Source organism: Pterocles gutturalis, unplaced genomic scaffold (assembly GCF_000699245.1).
Source record: "Pterocles gutturalis isolate BGI_N339 unplaced genomic scaffold, ASM69924v1 scaffold33249, whole genome shotgun sequence".
Lineage (NCBI taxonomy): Eukaryota > Metazoa > Chordata > Aves > Pterocliformes > Pteroclidae > Pterocles > Pterocles gutturalis.
The window spans coordinates 24,659-42,012 of NW_010134348.1; the positions used below are offsets into that span (position 1 = coordinate 24,659).

The 17,354-nt window shown below is 41.4% G+C and overlaps 1 protein-coding gene across 1 annotated transcript in view; it reads right to left on the bottom strand.

Moving 5' to 3' along the window:
• Positions 1–17,064, bottom strand: part of LOC104467705 (probable E3 ubiquitin-protein ligase HERC3) — a gene marked incomplete at its 5' end in the record, with an annotated part of 29,059 nt that extends 11,995 nt beyond the window's left edge. The window contains 14 exons of the mRNA XM_010081573.1: positions 20–43; positions 1,270–1,383; positions 1,919–2,082; positions 3,789–3,978; positions 4,699–4,810; positions 7,290–7,349; positions 7,879–8,003; positions 8,774–8,850; positions 9,368–9,528; positions 10,788–10,918; positions 11,934–12,025; positions 14,570–14,791; positions 15,386–15,462; positions 16,905–17,064. Coding sequence (XP_010079875.1) covers positions 20–43; positions 1,270–1,383; positions 1,919–2,082; positions 3,789–3,978; positions 4,699–4,810; positions 7,290–7,349; positions 7,879–8,003; positions 8,774–8,850; positions 9,368–9,528; positions 10,788–10,918; positions 11,934–12,025; positions 14,570–14,791; positions 15,386–15,462; positions 16,905–17,064 — 1,709 coding nt within the window. The remainder of the gene's footprint in view (positions 1–19; positions 44–1,269; positions 1,384–1,918; positions 2,083–3,788; positions 3,979–4,698; positions 4,811–7,289; positions 7,350–7,878; positions 8,004–8,773; positions 8,851–9,367; positions 9,529–10,787; positions 10,919–11,933; positions 12,026–14,569; positions 14,792–15,385; positions 15,463–16,904) is intronic.
• Between the last annotated feature and the right edge of the window lie 290 nt (positions 17,065–17,354).

Genomic DNA, 17,354 nt, shown 5'->3' on the forward strand with positions numbered 1-17,354 from the left:
ATTAAAACAATTTTCTTACCTGCATAATAGATGGTCTTACTTTCTGTGAAGGAAAAAGAAATATGAAAATCTTTTATACTTTTGATTTTATGTCTTGTATTTTTTTGGACAGACTAATTCAAAGGTGACTCAGAAAATTTTTCTCCTCTGGGAACAATTTTTGCTCTTGAAGAAAAGCATGGGAACCTCCTTCTCAAGAAAACACACAAGTCTAATTCAAAACTTGCACATCAAACATTACTAAGAGGACTAACTGTCACAAAAGCCTGTGTTAGCCTGCCATAAGTGAAACTTACTCATATGAAGAAAAATACCCCCAAGGCAGAGACCACACAAAACAACAGGAGAGACCATAAGGCCACAACATCACAATATAAGACCACTCCTGCAAATTACTCCTCTCATTAGCCCTATCAATACATTTTTAACTATCACTGTTACATAAATGAGTCAATATTTTATTGCTCTGCTCACTACAAGTAGCCACACAGCAGCACTATTTAAATGATGGAAAGTGGGGGACAGGGGACAAAGCACACACACAACATTTAGAAAGTCCATAAAAACCACATACAGAAATTCTTGCTACAGTCAGGTTTTACTCTTGCAGTATCCCTTGGCAGATGGCTTTTGGCATTTTCTCACACTTGGGATTCCTTTCCTTGCTATAATTAAATAATCTCACTGGGTTCCTACACAGCATACTCCAGCCCTCAGTTTAGTTATCCCCTTTCTTACAGATGGGAAAATGAGGCATAAAAGAGGTGAAGAGTCTTACCCAAGATCATCCAGCAGGTTACTGGAAGAGCCAGGAATAGAACTCACATCTCTTGAGTCTTGATTCAGTCCCCTAGCCAAAACACCACACTGCCTCCTCTTACGGAATAAGATTTTAAGATCTTGCAGAAGTAGAGGGTAAAAATTATAATTTTAGAATGCAGGATTTGGTTCCTGAGGTTTTGATCACATTAAAAGGATCCACCGACTGAATTAATCGCCTTGTGCAAGGACTGAATGAGATCCACATGAATAATCACAGAGATTGTTGCAAGCATTACTTAAATATTGTTAGCTCCAGCTCTTCTGACAGCCTTATTTTACATCAACTTTGTCAAGCCACTGAGTACCCAAATCTGAGAGACTTAACATATAGATGCTCCTATACTGAATACATTACACTCTCATTGAGGCTATTTAAAGCACAGATCTCTACAAGCAGAGAGACAAACACTGACAGCTATTTCAATTACTATACATAAAACTTCTTACCATTCCAGCCTGATGTAAGAACCACATGAGATAATCCTCCTGAATGTCCACCAAGCTGGAAATCTCAGGGATATAAAACCTATCATATTCTATGTGTTTAACCTTCTGATTTACCTAATGAAGAAAACAGATTTTTTTTAAAATACAGATACATTCAGCATTTTTCTTAGAATTTATTTTTATGAAAGCAAACCTATGTGCTCTAACAAGCTTGCAACAATAGGCCCCAGAAAGTCTTGCAAAACCACATAGTCCCTTATATTTTAGTACAAGCCAAGAAGAATCGAGATAAACCTCCTTCTCATTTATTTTAGTTCCCCCTCCACCTCACCCAGACTAAACAGCACCAACACAGAGGGAACAGATAGCATCATGAGGGAGGTATTTGTGACACCACAGCACATTACAGGCTGGTGGCTTAGCAGCAGCATTTTTAGAGTAAGTTTTTCCTAGTGTTTGAGACAGGACTAAACAATCTTCAAGCATCCTGAATTCAGGAAAACCACAAACATGTTCCCCATGTGGTGTCTTGGTGGACAATGACACAGCTCACAAGCCAGGGCCATGACCCCTCCGTCCCTGCCAACTGGCAAAGGGCAGACAAGACTGAATCCTCTTGAGCCAACACACACCCAGGCTTTCCGCTTACCTTGTGGAGTTTCTCCAAAAGTCTGAGAGCAGCTGTAATGTAGCTACTGAACAGGACTGGGATCAAGAGTGTCTTTCTTCCACTAAGGAGGTAAACCACTGCGGCTTTATAGAGGTCCACTAGCCTGAGGAAATATCTTGGACACACTTGAGACCACCAGTTATCTGGAAAGCAGAGGAACATCAATATCAATCCTGAATTCAAGGCCAGAGTAACCCCTAAATAAGGGGTTACAGCTGAAAATAGGGGAAGACACCTAAAGATTGTTTAAAAAAAAAAAATCCCTATTTCTCTCCTAACTGTAGTAATAGGCAAGTGAGCAGAGTCAGCTACATACCAGAAACTGAAAAACTCTTCCCCTTCCACTCTGATACAACCACCCTAAATCATTACCCCGCCCCAATCCCCGATCAGTGTGAGGGCCTGAATTCAAGGTTTTCAACCTTGAGTTCAAGAACTGTTTCACGTATCTTGTATTCAGGATACTGTGATCTTGCAGGCAAACCGTTGTCTCTCACAAGTGATAAGAAAGCAGTGGCCTGGGCAATTTTCTGTAGTACCACATACCTTTCTAGCAAGTGTCAGTGTGTCACTTGGCACACCTACACTAAAGATCTGACCTCCCCCTCTTTAGAAAGGCTGATTTCTTTCTCGCCAAGGACAGGTAACCCTTACCTCTCCTCTGAAGGGACCCTGACTATTAGCTTCTTTGCTAGAACAAATCCACCTGCAAAGTAGAAGCTGGAGCCTGTGAAACCATCATGTCAGCTGTTAGAAACAAACACCAGTTTATCCTCTCAAGTGTCAGCACAATAGATTCTGGCAGGTAAAAGTATGAGAATCCTTCACATTTCTGTATGCTAACAAACACAATGGACTACATACTCTGAGTAGAGGAGGAAACTTGGTTCCAAAGCCTCTTTGAATAAAAAAATATAGCACTAAACCTCAAAATAAATTACTCCTGGAGGTCTAAATGCATTACATAGCATTTTATGTGATAATGAGATTTAGTATAAGATAACCTTAAGAAACAGAGTAAGATAACAAGAAAAGTCATAGCCTAGCAAACATGAGTAACAATCATTAAGCAGCATATGTTCTCCTTAGCTTAAAATGAGCTTATGGGAAATAATATTAGCACAAATTAGAAGATGCAGAAGTGGGAGACGAGCTGGGGTGTTCAGCTTGGTCACAGACCAGACAATAGGTTCTTCTGCACCTTATATAGGACAAGGTAATGTTATATTATATTTAGTAATTTTTTTATTTACTGTATACAGAAAGGATATTCTAATGTGGACAAATTTAAGCGAATAAGATAATTTAATCTTCAAGATATACAAAAATCTATGTTCACAGAGAGGCATGAAAATTTATCAGGAATCAAGTCTCTGAATGCAGGTAAACTAGACAAGGTAAAATTAGATTAACCTCCCTAGTAAGTGTTCTTTGAAATGATATTTCAGTTCTAAATTAAAACAATTCTTAACCTGATTTTTTGTTCTGCACCACTATAAATTGTACACTTTTTATGTTATTGTAACTAACTTCCCACATCTTACCTGGATGGCACACTTTTCATTTCTTCATAGTTCATGTTTAAAATTCAAATTTTATGTTTATAGTTCTTTTACACGGGAACATAGGTTTTGGAGGGAGGATTCCTTGAATGCTTTTGATTCCCAGCTGCTTTCTAGTGGTGACTGCTTCACTATACCACAAATATATAATACCCAATTATCATTGCAGCCATTGTAACAGAAAAATTAAACTAACACAAAAACATGACTGAAAAAACCTAAAGGTAACACTTTGTGTCCCTGCTGGATGCTGAGAGCAACATGCATCTTAAGTGCCAATTTCTTACCAAGAACTTTGCTGGGGTTGGTATCTAGGCGGAGAATAGCCATTGCTAAAGGAAGCGTTAATGTGATATAATACTTTGAGTCTTGAAAGGGTGGGAATTCAGGGAGAATCAGGTAGATCCTCATTGCCTCAACATCTGGTGGTGAGCTGGACAGCTGAGGAATCAAAAAACTTTCAAAGCTCTTCAGTATCTAAAGGAAAACAACAGAAAAGAAGGCAATTTATCCTGGGTCATAGGGCATCTATAATGTAGACAATGTGTAAGAACTGATGAAACAGAGCACACTGAGAATCGGTAGACTTAACAGTTTCTGTTGATGATTTCTTAAAAACTCGCCATAGGACAGGACTAAACTCCATTTTTTCCAAAATGCATGAAAGTTTGGAAAGGTTTTTCCAGGGCTGGCTAAAAAGTAGTTAACCCCTCCCATTAAGCTCACACCCCTGCTTTAAAAGTCAAACCCAGAGTAAAAAAAGGTATAAAAATTATAGCTAAAAAATGTCACAGGGAACATAGATAATTTTATCCCACAGCTCTGCACTCATGAAATAAATCCTCCGAGTTAGAATAAATTATACAACCATAAAGTACTCAACTCCTGACAGGCAATAAATGAGGACATAGTCATTATTTACAAGTATAACACACACAGAATTAATTTCAGCAGCCATTTCAAGTATTAAATGCCATGAGATAAAACTTTTTTTCAAAAACAAGTCTTGGAGACACATTCTGAGAAGGTGAAAATCTGCCCAGGTCAATAGAAAAGTATCCATTGATACCATAAAGGATCTGGCCTGAACATTTGCAACACAACCTTTCCAAAAAAAACCTGCTGTTAATCACACGTTACAGAGGTACAAAGCCTTTATTTCTCCTCTGAATACCCAAAACCCCACAAGTGCAATACCTGCTCTAGGAGAATGGAGTGCTGAGAGTTCATCAGCTTCTCAAACAGCACTCTGGTGGAGTTCAGATCAATCCCTGGGATCTTCGGACTGGTTTTAAAATGTTCATCGATTCTTTTAAAACAAACCCAGACAAACACGGGTAAGTTTAAGGAAGAGACAACATTACCTGTGTATTGGCATGGCCTGAGAGCAAGCAATGGAGAAATGGGAATTAATCAGACTAGAAACAAAGCAGAAGTTGGAATCTTCTTGCTAAAGACAAGGTGGACAACTCTCCTCGGTTAGGGTTGGGATTCTTGCAGAGAAACACTTTAACAAAGTCTTTTGATTTCCCCAGGACTCCTTCACTGATCTAAGAGCCTGCCTGGACAGGCAAGACTGCTTAAAAAACCTATAAAATATGTATCTATCCTATGTATCAGGATCCTCTGCGTTGTCTTCTTATACACTACTTCTATAGCAAAATCTGTTTAATTACACCCAGTAAGAAAGAGAAGGGTGATGCATAAGACAACACTGATTGTTATACAAGGGAACACCAGATGAGGGTTTTCAAAAGAAAACAGGAAGATATTCAGAGTAGCTTTTTGGCAATTCCACTCTCAAATTTTCTAGAACTAAACAAGGACCACAATCAAAACACAGCACAGCTGAGAAACAGTCTTTACATGGTCTTTAGTTATAAACAAGATGTGCTGTCCTTTCTGCTGTGCTTGAAAGGCTGTCATTTACTCAAGCTACTTGTGTAAGAGGGATAATGAAGGCAAGCCTACGGAGGACAACAGTCTAACAGCCAGATCTAGCAACACTGAATGTCCAGTCCAGCAGGTGGGTTACCTAGCTCAGCATCTAGAGCATGATCAGCATGTGTAAGAGAGGCTCTCAGCACCACTGTCTGCAGTAAAGCTGCACATAAATCCTTGCAGTTGCTAGTAAAAAAAAAGTAATTGCGACAACTCTATTGACCACAAAGTATTTCCCAAATCTGTCACTACTCATCTGAGACTGTGCTGTATTAGACACTGAAAGAAAAGGTAGCTATTAAAGACAGGATGCATTTGTCAGTCTGCTGGTGTGGCTCTAACAACATGAGAAGCTAAACACAGCCTGCTGTAGTCAACTGGCTATTTCCATAACAGCACAGGCACCAGGCTGGAAATGGCTTCTCAGAGTCCCACTGGGGTACAGAGTGCTTCAGGCTGTGATGTGCAGAAGTAGTACTGGAACATGCCCAGTCACACAGCCATGGAAAAACTGCTTTTCCATCTAACCCTGTGTACGGTAATGCTGTACTGCAAACAGGCCTATATGGCATTAAGATACTGGAGAGATATACTAAGGTATTTCTACCAAGTGCACCATGACATAAGGCTTCACATATAAAGGATAAATACAGCCTTATTTAAGTGTATGGTGGCTTCATTTGTTTTTTTAAAAATTTTTTTGGTAAAAGATTTGCTATAGAAGTTAAGTCCCACATCAGGCAAGACATCATTAAAGCAGGAGAATCGCATTGGGGTGAGAAAGTCAAACTCCACTCAAAAAAATTTGCTGTAGAAGTTAAGTCCCACACCAGGCAAGACATCATTAAAGCAGAAGGAGAATGACATTGGGGTGAGAAAGTCAAACTCCACTCATTTCCACATTCAAAGGAGATGTGGGACTGTTTACAGTGACTCAACAAATTGGATATCTCAACAAGTGTTTTAAACCAACATGACATAACTCTCCTGATGCAGTAACATGCTGCCTTGTCACAACATTACAGAAGAAACCATTGGACAAGTGGAAAAATACAATAACGAGTAAATTGTTTTCTTTTTCAAGTTGCTCTTGAAAATATTACTCAGTTTACTCAGAGTAACTAAGCTTTTCTTCACCTAGTTATAGATCATTTACTCATCATATCACCATAAAACGTTTCTACTTCTCCTCATCTTATGCTGTTACCTCCCCAACATTCAGAGACACAGCTAACACAATCCTTCCCCACCCACAGCCTTTGACTCCGCTACGCATATTACAACCTTGTCACCACCTATTGCTGGTTACAACCATTTGAAATTCCTGCTTCTGTAAGCAGGAGCATAAAACTTTATACGACCGATGTCTCTTAAAAGGAAAGTGCTTCCCTGCTGCCCCAGATGCATGTTTCAAGAGCAGCCTGTGTTGAAGTACAAAGCTGTTGAAGCAGCAGTTAAGTGTTGAAGTGCTTCACATGCACCCACACCCACCAGCTAGCTCAGCTGGGTAAGACACTATTCAGATACCTGGCATCACTCACTTCACTTAATAGCATATTCCTATCCCTATCCCTGTTTTAAAGATGTTGATAGCCATTTCATGAGGAAAAATAACAGTTGGTAACTCCAAGGAACCTGTGCCACTTACAGTATACTCGCTGCGCGCTTTCTTAGACCATTTGCCTTCCTTACCCAGCTCTGACCACCCACCTCTTTAGCGAACACTCTCTGCCCCCGTCTCCTGTCCAATCAGAAAAATCAAATCCCACTGCAGCAGTGAGTGAAGTAAAGGAATTCCAGTCTGCCTCAAGGGAAAGCCACACTTCTGGACTCTGTTTGTCACTTACTTCTTCTCCAAGAAGCTTCCATTCCAGCAGGCAGCGGAGGACAGTATCTGAACAACATTACTGTTTGCAGCAGGAAGACAAAAGAAAACAGAGACAGAGGTTATGAACAGATGTCCCCGCAAATCTCTTGAGCTCTCTTCCCTTCCTTCTATGGGAAACACTGTCAGGATTACCCCTTCAGAGGCATAGAGGGTAAGTGGTTCACTCAGGATCACGTAGGATGTTAGCAGTGCCTCCTTTTCACCTATCCCGCCCTTCTTATGGCAGGCACACAGGGAAAGGAATTGAATCAGTCTGTTCACAACTTCTTGCTGCTTTTCATGAACTCTGAGCACACAACAAAGGACAACTTTAAAATCCATTTCCCACCCACATTTGCAGTGTTCTGAGGCAGCCTCAAATTCCTTTGGTTTTGCTCAGAAGCTCTAACCTGGCAGCCTTGGACTGGCAGCTGTCCTCCCCTTGGATATGACCAAGAACCACACTTGAAAAGGCTGCTAAATTTCAAGTGAAAGCATGGCACGGAAGCCAATAAAGGTATTTAAATAAAACTTTCAACAAAAGGCTTGTCCAGTGCCACAATACCTACTTGACAGAAATAGAACTGTTCTTTTCTAAAAGCTTTTGCCTCCAGACATCTATAGTTTCATCATTTATTAAACAGGTGTAACGTGTTTCATTTATGGTCCGGAAATCATCAGCAGGCAAGGAATTCTGTGAGAAGATACAGATTTCAGCAAAGGCAAGGCTTATTAAACAGTTCCTTCTTATTCATAATCTCTGTTTTCTATATATAAACTGATAGCTTTCTTAGTGTGGTCTCTGAACAGGTTTGGTGAGAAAGCTGTGGCATTACTAAGAAGTCCAAAAGGAAAGGCATGTAAAGCTACCAAAAAAAAAAAAACCCCAAGATCAAACACATTTTCAAAAAGAGAGGGGAAAAAAACTCCAAGGTATAATTTCCTAAAATGTACCAAAGCCCTCTTAAATATGTAGTTACAGGCTTAGTACGTTTATTCTAGACCTATTTCCTCAAAAGTGTATGTCAAACATTTATTGAAAGAAATAAGAAGACAAAAACAAAAAAAAACCCAATTCAGCATTCAGCCTTCCATCCAGTGTATCTTGACAAAACCCCACTGTACATGGTTCACAGCCCTACATGCAGACCCCAGTGTCTCAAGAGGAAAGCAGCCCCTTGTTTCCCATCTGCAAAGGAGGCTGGACTCCCCTCCCTGCTGATCAAACTGAAATCAGTGTACTCCCAGTGGCTCTTTAACATGCCTCTAAAGGCAGGCAACTTTCATCCACTCCTAAAAAGCTGCAAATCCCTGTAACAACTGTCATCATTGGTAAGGTGTGTAAAGCAGAATGGGCTCCAAAGCAACACTTCATTTTCAGGAGATATTTATCAAAAACAGAAGATGCATTGTGAAGGCTAGTACAGGGGGGGCAGACTTGAGAAGATAATTCATTTGTTTTACCTCGTATTTGGAGCAAAGCACAAATGTTTGGTCTCCTCCAGAGAAGATATGTTTAACAACATGGTATTTACAGGCATCTGTTGAAAAGAGAGACAGTTGTGTTAGAGGCTGATGAACGCAAGTTGCTACTGTGCCTTTTCCCCACATTTGCACTGCCAGTGTCTCAGGCTTTACACTACAAAGAGCACCTGGGTCCCTTGAAGGCCAGGCTGAAATCGGTTAGAACTCAAACACTGTAGCACTTAGAGACACACAGGGCCTGGCAAGAGAGAAAAGTCGTGATTTTTAAACTGCAACAGGGGTTTTAAAGAGAAAATAAAGCCCTCGAAATTCAGTATTACTACAATTCCACAAAGGCTCTAGATCGCCAAGTGCTGAGCTCTGCTATAAAAAGAGAAAGGGAGACGACACATGTTAACAGACAGAGCAAAAGGTCACCAAGTAATTTCCATAGTGCATTTGCGACAGGAGCATGGGTTTCTTTTGCTATTTCAAGAAATTTTGCAGAATAATGTCAAGATGTCTTTAGACAGTCACGGGTGAAATGAAGTTATGTATGTCCATTTGCAACTCCAAATTCCACTTCGTACATACCAGGTTTCCCTGAGAGCTGCCCATCGTGAGCTGCCCAGTGACCCTTGACAGGAGAGGGACACTTAATATTGCAAGTGTGCCCTGTTCCCAGCTGGCCTCTTGTCCCACAGCCAAATGCATAGATCATTCCTGAAGAAGGCACAAAGGCTAAAGTGTGATGTCTGTAACAGAAACAAGTACAAAGTTTGGGCCTTGTTTAACAATTAAAAGTAAAAAAAAACCACCAAACACAGTCTAAAACTTACTCTCAGTTCCCCTAGGCCAGAAGCTAGTGCCAAGTAGCATCTTGCAGCTCAGAAAGCCAACCGTATCCTGGGCTGCATTCAAAAGAAGTGTGACCAGTGGGTCAAAGGAGGTGATTCTCCCCCTCTACTCTGCTCTTGTGAGACCCCACCTGGAGTACTGCATCCTTCTGGGGCCCTGAACATAAGGAGGACATGGACCTGTTGAAGCAAGTCCAGAGGAGGTCCACGAAGCTGGTCAGAGGGCTGGAGCACCTCCCTTATAAGGACAGGCTGAGAGAGCTGAGGTTGTTCAGCCGGGAGAAGAGAAGGATCCACGGAGACTTTATAGTAGCCTTCCAGTACCTGAAGGGGGCTACAGGAGAGATGGGGAGGCACTCTTTATCAGGGAGTGTAGTGACAGGTCGAGGGGTAATCATTTTAAGCTGAAAGAGGGCAGATTTAGACTAGATATAAGAAAAAAATTTTTTACTGTGAGGGTGGTGAGGCACTGGCCCAGGCTGCCCAGAGAAGCTGTGGATGCCCCATCCCTGGAGGGGTTCAAGGCCAGGCTGGATGAGGCTTTGAGTAACCTGGGCTAGTGGGAGGTGTCCCTGCCCATGGCAGGGTGTTTGCAACTCAGTGATCTCTAAGGTCCTTTCCAGCCCAAACCATTCTATGAATCTGTGATCTTTACACAGCACCAATGCTGAGGTTTTGCCACCTGATGGCACCAGTTTATAGGACAGAGCCCTTTAGGTGGAAGTGACAAAGAGCAGTGACTGCCAGCATACGACTGGTATAAGTCTCACAGACAGAATTAGCTTAGTCAGTTGCTAAGCCTGTACATACCAAAAGGCAACAACACAGCACCAGTATTACAACTCTGTTTTCATGAAAGAGGCTGGAAACTCGTAACCAAAGGGGCTGCTGCTTTGAGGTCCTGCCGAAATATTAAGATGGAAAAGGATCTTTTAACAGATAAGATGGAAAAGTATCTTTTACCAGATCCAGCACAGGGAACAACCCTGATTAAAAAACAATGCCCTTTAGAGGTCCTTAAAATTCTCATGGGAAGTAAAATTAAAATTAACTCTGTTCTGACACATAGGATGAAGCAGCAGGATTATTCCCCCTATTTACAAGACTCAGTGTCAGCAGTAACCTCCACCAAGTTTCTGACTGCACATAGGACTCACCTGCCACAAGCAATCTGGGACACTTCACTGCCCATTAGCTCAAGAACTCTTCGGGGGTTCACTTCATCGTTCATGGAGTCATGTCCCAGTTGCCCGCAGGAACCTGCACCGAACGTGAACACCCCTCCACTCTGTTAGCAAATCAAACAGCATATTCTCCATTTAGGGACCCACAACCCAGCAGTATCTCTCTGACTCCAGTTTCAGTACAAGCCCAAGCTTAAGCAGAGGTCGCTGGGGATTTCCAAAGGATTCAGAAAAGAAACTTGGGTTCTGCTAATGCAGCTTCCAAACCTTGCCACCCATCAGAGATTGACAGAATTATCTTTAGATTTGTCTACACTAGTCCAGCTTACCGCTCCCCCAGTCACTAGATGAGCCTGAAACCCTTGCAAGTTGAAACAAGGCTGAGTAGCACCCATTTCCACAGTTCTTTGCACCCATCTCTGTCAGCTGCTGATCAAAATTACTGTGACCTTTTTCCTTGAACAAGAGCACCTACACAACTGATCTTCTACTGCGTTTTTCCCACAGGAATCCCAATGTCAGTTGTTTTAATTCATTTTACAGTGGAAAACACTGAAGCACCAAAAAAAGGAAGCAACACTTAGGAAGTGGCAGAGGCAAGGCAAGAACTACAGTGATCTACTAAATCCCAGCCCTGTCCTCTGTCCACTAAACTATACACCATTTGGAAACAGCAGGTTTTGAACTGAAAAATCTCTTTTGAATGCTGTGAGGGACCGCTAACGTTTCATTTAAACACCGCTCATTTTGACGTGCATTTTTTTCTGGTGCACAATATCCCTCTCTTTATCTTCCAACAAAATGCTACTTTCACCCCTTTGGATGTATGTTTGTTAATTTTTTTCTCAAAGCTAACTTCTTTGAGTGATTCACCTGAGTTTTACTACTCATTGTCATGGATTACTAACATCTTCATCTTCAAAAACAGTAATGGATCATGCTGGTAATGAATCTCAGAATAAATTATAATAAGCCTATACTTTCCATTTAGTTTCTTTTACTGGAGTCAGATGGAATACAGTAAATTAATCTGTTATTTTCCACCATTACCCAGAAAATTAATGTGAAACCATCAAGCAAGTGAAACAGTAGCCAGGGTTCCCAGATTAGCATCCTTACCTTTGTCAGAACTGCTGTGTGCTCTTCCCCACAGCTAATATAAACAACCTTCTGAGACCGCAACAGCTTCACATGACAAGGGGATTCTCGATCTGCATTAAAGACAAAGAAAATAAAGGAGCTGTTTCATAAACACAAACTTAAATGTCTGAGAAAACCCCCATCAGCCTGATTTTCAGATGTGGTCTACCTGTGAGATGCAAGATTTAACAACTGGGAGAAAAAAAGCCCACGTCCTTTAGTACTTCACTGCTGCTTTCTTCCTCCTATTCTTAAAAGATTTGTCCTGGTTCAAAGAAAACTGTCCAGAGCAAGAATGCAAATATTGAGACACTTGTATAAACTCAAAACGCACTTGCAGTTTGGGAGGTATGATGAGTGCAGCCTAGCTACACCCAGCTTCAGCCTCGTGCTCTTCCAGACTCCTTAGCTGATGACCGCAAACATTTGATTCCATAACCTTGCTTAGACCTTTTCCATACAGAACAATCCTGACACGTCAGAGACACCAGTGCAACACACATGACAAGGTGAATCCCAAGTTGTATTTAAATGCCTAGCCTTCCTTCTGTTGTCATCCTTTAAGAAGATGATCCTCCTACTTGCATAAGGCTAATCTCTGCCAACGGTTAAATGATGCTTTTCTCCTTCACTCTGACATTCAAATCATTAAAAGTGGGTCTCCCAAGGATGAATACACTAAGCAAGGTTACATGTTTCACTGATTCAAAAATAAAATAAAAACTAAGCATTTCAAGGAGCAATAGGCACCCCAAAATAGTTAGTTAGTAAAAGGAGCAGCTGCTTACTTCATACCAACAAAAAAATCAGGTTCCTACCTATGGAAGTTGTCCATTTTTTAAGACTCTCACTCAAAGATTTGACAAGTTGGGTTTTTTTCTGTGTACTGAAAGGAAAAGGGTCACATATGCATGGATTTAGAAATGAGAACAGCTTTTTCATTTACTTTGTTCTGTATTTTAGCACTCTGATCTTTATTTTGACAGGAATGACACTTCTTATCTACAGCTTAATGGTTTAAATAACCGTGCTGCAGACTACTCATGTTTGTAGACTTTGCTGTTGATGCTCACTAAGTATAATTCACACTGTCTTATGATTCACTTACCATAAATATCAAGTATTTACTACAGCATCATGTACTGAGGGTAAGCAGAGTATGATCCCTGGCCAACACGGCCCCACATGTAGATGCCCCTTATCTGTTCACCTAAGATTAGCCCCATGTCAAAGCAAGACTCTCATACATAAACCACAGCTTTGTTGAAAGTAGAAGCATTTATCCGTCAGTCTACATAGACAGAACACAGCTGCTCTTATACAACATCAGCTCTACCTTACATATAGTACAAGAGAATAGACCTGCAGCATTTTCAAGAGAATACAAGATATGCAACAAGCCTTACAGTTGGGTTTCATATTCATAAAAGTATAAAGCAAGATGAAATTATGTCTACAACACTGGAGCATCCTTTGCTAAGCTACAGGCTGTTTTTGAGTAATTGCTTTAAATACATGTTTCAGTTGGTAGGGTGTGTTGTCAAAACGCATCATTCCATTACAGGTACATAAAATGTGAGGTAACACTTTTCTCTTGCAACATACAGTATTTATATGCTACTACATCACACAACCCAACATTTACAAATACATACACCTCCCGTACTCACCCATGCAAAATAAATTATCTGTGCATGGTAGAGATCACATCCACACTCAGTAACTTGCTTAGATATTTAAAGCTACTCAGTAACTATGCAGAAAACTCTGAAGAGCTTAAAGCTCCAAAGAAAATCTTTCATTTGCTACTGCAAAATTTAAGAATGTGTTAACAACAAGCAGGGGAGATATGGGCTTTTCTGACTAGTGGTAATGTCATAGGTTTATAAATGAGGCTGAAGAATGGATATCTTCTTACCACTAGTCAGAAAAGCCCAAGCAGGGGAGATACGGGCTTTTCTGACTAGTGGTAATGTCATATCCATTCTTCAGCCTCATTTATAAACCTATCTTCAAAGTCTGTTGATGGCTAGACTTCACTGAACATGGCCACCTGAAAAAAATTACCATTGGCCCTGTATCTGGAAAATTCTATAACCAATAAACTAGACAACATTTTACAAAACTGAGATACCGTATTGCCATCATTTTGTAGCATATGGTTGCTCACTAGCCAAAAAAACAAGGGGATGGGTTCAGTCTGCTGTTCTGCAGGGAGACCCTTTGCTCCACATCAAACAAAATATGGACAAAGCATTTCTGAGAAAAGGAAGAAAGAATATGAGCACTTCCTTCAATGCCTACATGTTGACACTCACATTTGAAAAATCTTTCTTTTCAACCTTCCTCACTTCCAATGCCTACATGTTGACACTCACATTTTAAAAATCTTTCTTTTCAACCTTCCTCACTTTCACTAATATCCAGAAGGGGAAGAAAAGTGTTTTTGTCCATAGTAAGTATGAAAAGCCTGTAAAGTCCATCACAGGTTCCTCTGCCCTCTCCTCCCAAGAGGAGTTGCTGAGGGTTACATAACCACTCAGTAAAACGCAAAAGGAGACACTATGCCAAAAAAAGTCCATCCTTCTTTCACCTAGGAGCATAAATTTTCTTACCTCGTTCATCACTTAGTCCCAGCTGTCCTGAGCTGTTCTTTCCCCAGCCAAACACAGCTCCTGAGAGAGAGAGGGCAAAACTGTGTGCTCCGCCTGCAGCAACCTGGGCCAAAGGGATCCCATCGAGAGACTTGACACGTTGTGGACTGGCTTGGGAGGGACATTCTTTACCCAAGCCCAGCTGACCATAGCTGTTCTGCCCCCATGTGAAGAATTGGCCATCTAAAACAAGGAGAGACAGAAAATGGCAAGTAAAAGCTGGTCAACAGAAAAGCAAGTTTGTCAAAATTAACAAGAACTGGTACTGGGGGCTTTGCTCCCACTCCAGCTTTATGATGAAAAAAAATCAAGCAAGACATTCTGTGTCAAAGTAAAAGCACAGTCTGAGGCCACTAAGCAAATAAACAGACATACAACTAAGTGCAAAATACAACATCAGACTGTTGTAACTTAAAACAGCATACTGAAGAACAGTCCACATGTTGCATACAGAAGAGTCATAGCCAAGGATAATTTCAATACAAAGAAATTAATTGCACACATTTTTCTACATCAAGATGGAAAGCTTTTAACTGTTCCTGCCATCATTCACCAGTGAGACAGTGGGTGGCCTGTGTGTAACGTTTTCTTTCTTGACAGTATTGGCAAAGCTCTTCTTCAATATTAATGGTAACTGATCCATTTTTTACCTCCCACTTGGCCTGAAAGCAGTTGGGACAGGGATGTCTTTGATTTATTATGCAGAAATATGCAATCTTGGACACTGTGCAAAATAACAGCACAAATCTTGGTAATAAATAATGAATGTTACAGTACCTGCTGCCAAAGCCAGGCAATGCCAATTTCCACAGGAAACCTGCAGTATCGTCTGTTGGTTCAACTTCTTTATCAACCTAAAGAAGAAGACGCTATGTTAGAATAAGTGTCCACAAACACAGTATCACCTTAAGTCAAAATTACGGTTTCCATTCAGATATTTGTTCTACACATAACCTATGGTTTTGAGACCGAGGAATGGAGTCTTGAAGGTGATACAGATCCATATATAAGAGATGCAAATCTGCAGAGACCTTTAGACACTAGACTACTAACTCCACCTACATGCACTGCTATAACACCAAATCCAGCCATCTGGAAACGGGGAAAACAGCTGGTTCTTGGCATCTCTCACTATTTTTCAGTCACCGACACTTTTCATGCTGTCAGGGGCCTAGCAGCTCCTATAAGTTACAGCACCAAAACCTCTTCAGTACTTTGTACAGGGAATATAGGATGTCAAAGGTTCAAGTTATTTCACTAAAAAGTTATTTTTAAAATGGCACTAGCACATTGACATGTGAGCCTCAATTATATAAGAGCCACCTGCAAGTTAAGGACTGTCTTCCCACAGAGACCTCCAGCTCAAGCATTAATGTTTTGTGACTGAAACTCTTTTCCTTTAAAGACTGCTTCAACAATGACAGCCATCCTAGACAGATGTCCCAAGCCTCTGCTCTGCACTGGATCTGTAGTGGCAGACTGAATAAGAGACAGACTACATCTGCTATTAATGTGGCATGATACAACACCATTAAGTACAAAGAGACCAGTTATCTTTACCATGGTGATAAGCTGAGACCTGTCGTCTGTGAACCGCTTTGGATGGAGGAGTCTGTCTGTCACTGGCCCCACCAATATCTACATGTCCTTGCACTTAACCCTATTAGTGCTCTGACCCAGGTAAGACCCATTAAATAAATACATGAAGAAAACTGAGCACTACCCTGAAGTCTCTGAGCAACATTCACTATTCAGAACTGCAGTAGGCAGGCTTAGCAGCTTTGCTGCTAACGGGCAACACTGTGCAAGAGTTTCAGAGCTGAGCTGCCAGTTCACGTAGCCATATTTATATATTCTCCCCCCACTTCTTGAAATGTATCTCCCATCTCAGAGGACATCCTAGGGACTGTAACAGAGACGGGTATCACACACAACATTTCTATTTTTGGATCCTTCCTCATGCACCTCCTTGCTCTGTAAAAAATGTGGTAGCATTTCCCATTGAGGAAGCTGAGCACACTCAGATTTTCTTTTCTGTGCCCCAAGAACCCACAGGCAGAAGGCCTGTCCTGCCCAAACCTCCTGAGGACTTGTCTGAGTCCCAGGGGGGCTCAGACAGCAACAGTACAGTACGGAGAAGGAGGAGGCATCATGACATCCTGACCTGAGAAGTGCCTGATTACTGTCCCTCTGAGCAAAAATGCTCCCACCAACTCCAGGCTGGAAGGCGAGCAACCCTTGACACATCATCTCCAACAAGATGCCTTAAGGAAACCTGAACCTGTTAAAAATTTACCTTGGTACTGTCACTGCATCTTCTACAGTGGCGAGGCCCAACTGCCCATCGCTGCCAGCGCCCCAGGAGAAGAGCTGTCCCTGGTCGCTGAGCGCCACGCTGTGAGACTCTCCGCAGGCCACGTGCACGATGTGCTGCCCAGCCAGGGCTCCGATTTGCTCTGAGGAAAATAGAAAACTGCCCCAGTTACAGGATTCATCCCACAGTGACATGCAGACATCAGGTCTAGGCAAATCTGTTTGCAAAGCCATTCAGACGGGTGCACTGATCCCTGATTTAGTTTTACAACACTTCATATAAGAGGAAAGCACCATATTTTACTGAAGACACGTAGCTGCTGAGCTGTTCTGAAAGCCTGGTAAGTCATAGGAGAAAGGCAGGTAGATGCCCCCAAGCACAACAATGGTCTACACAGCCATCCTCACAGATACAGGGAAATCTATGAGGTTA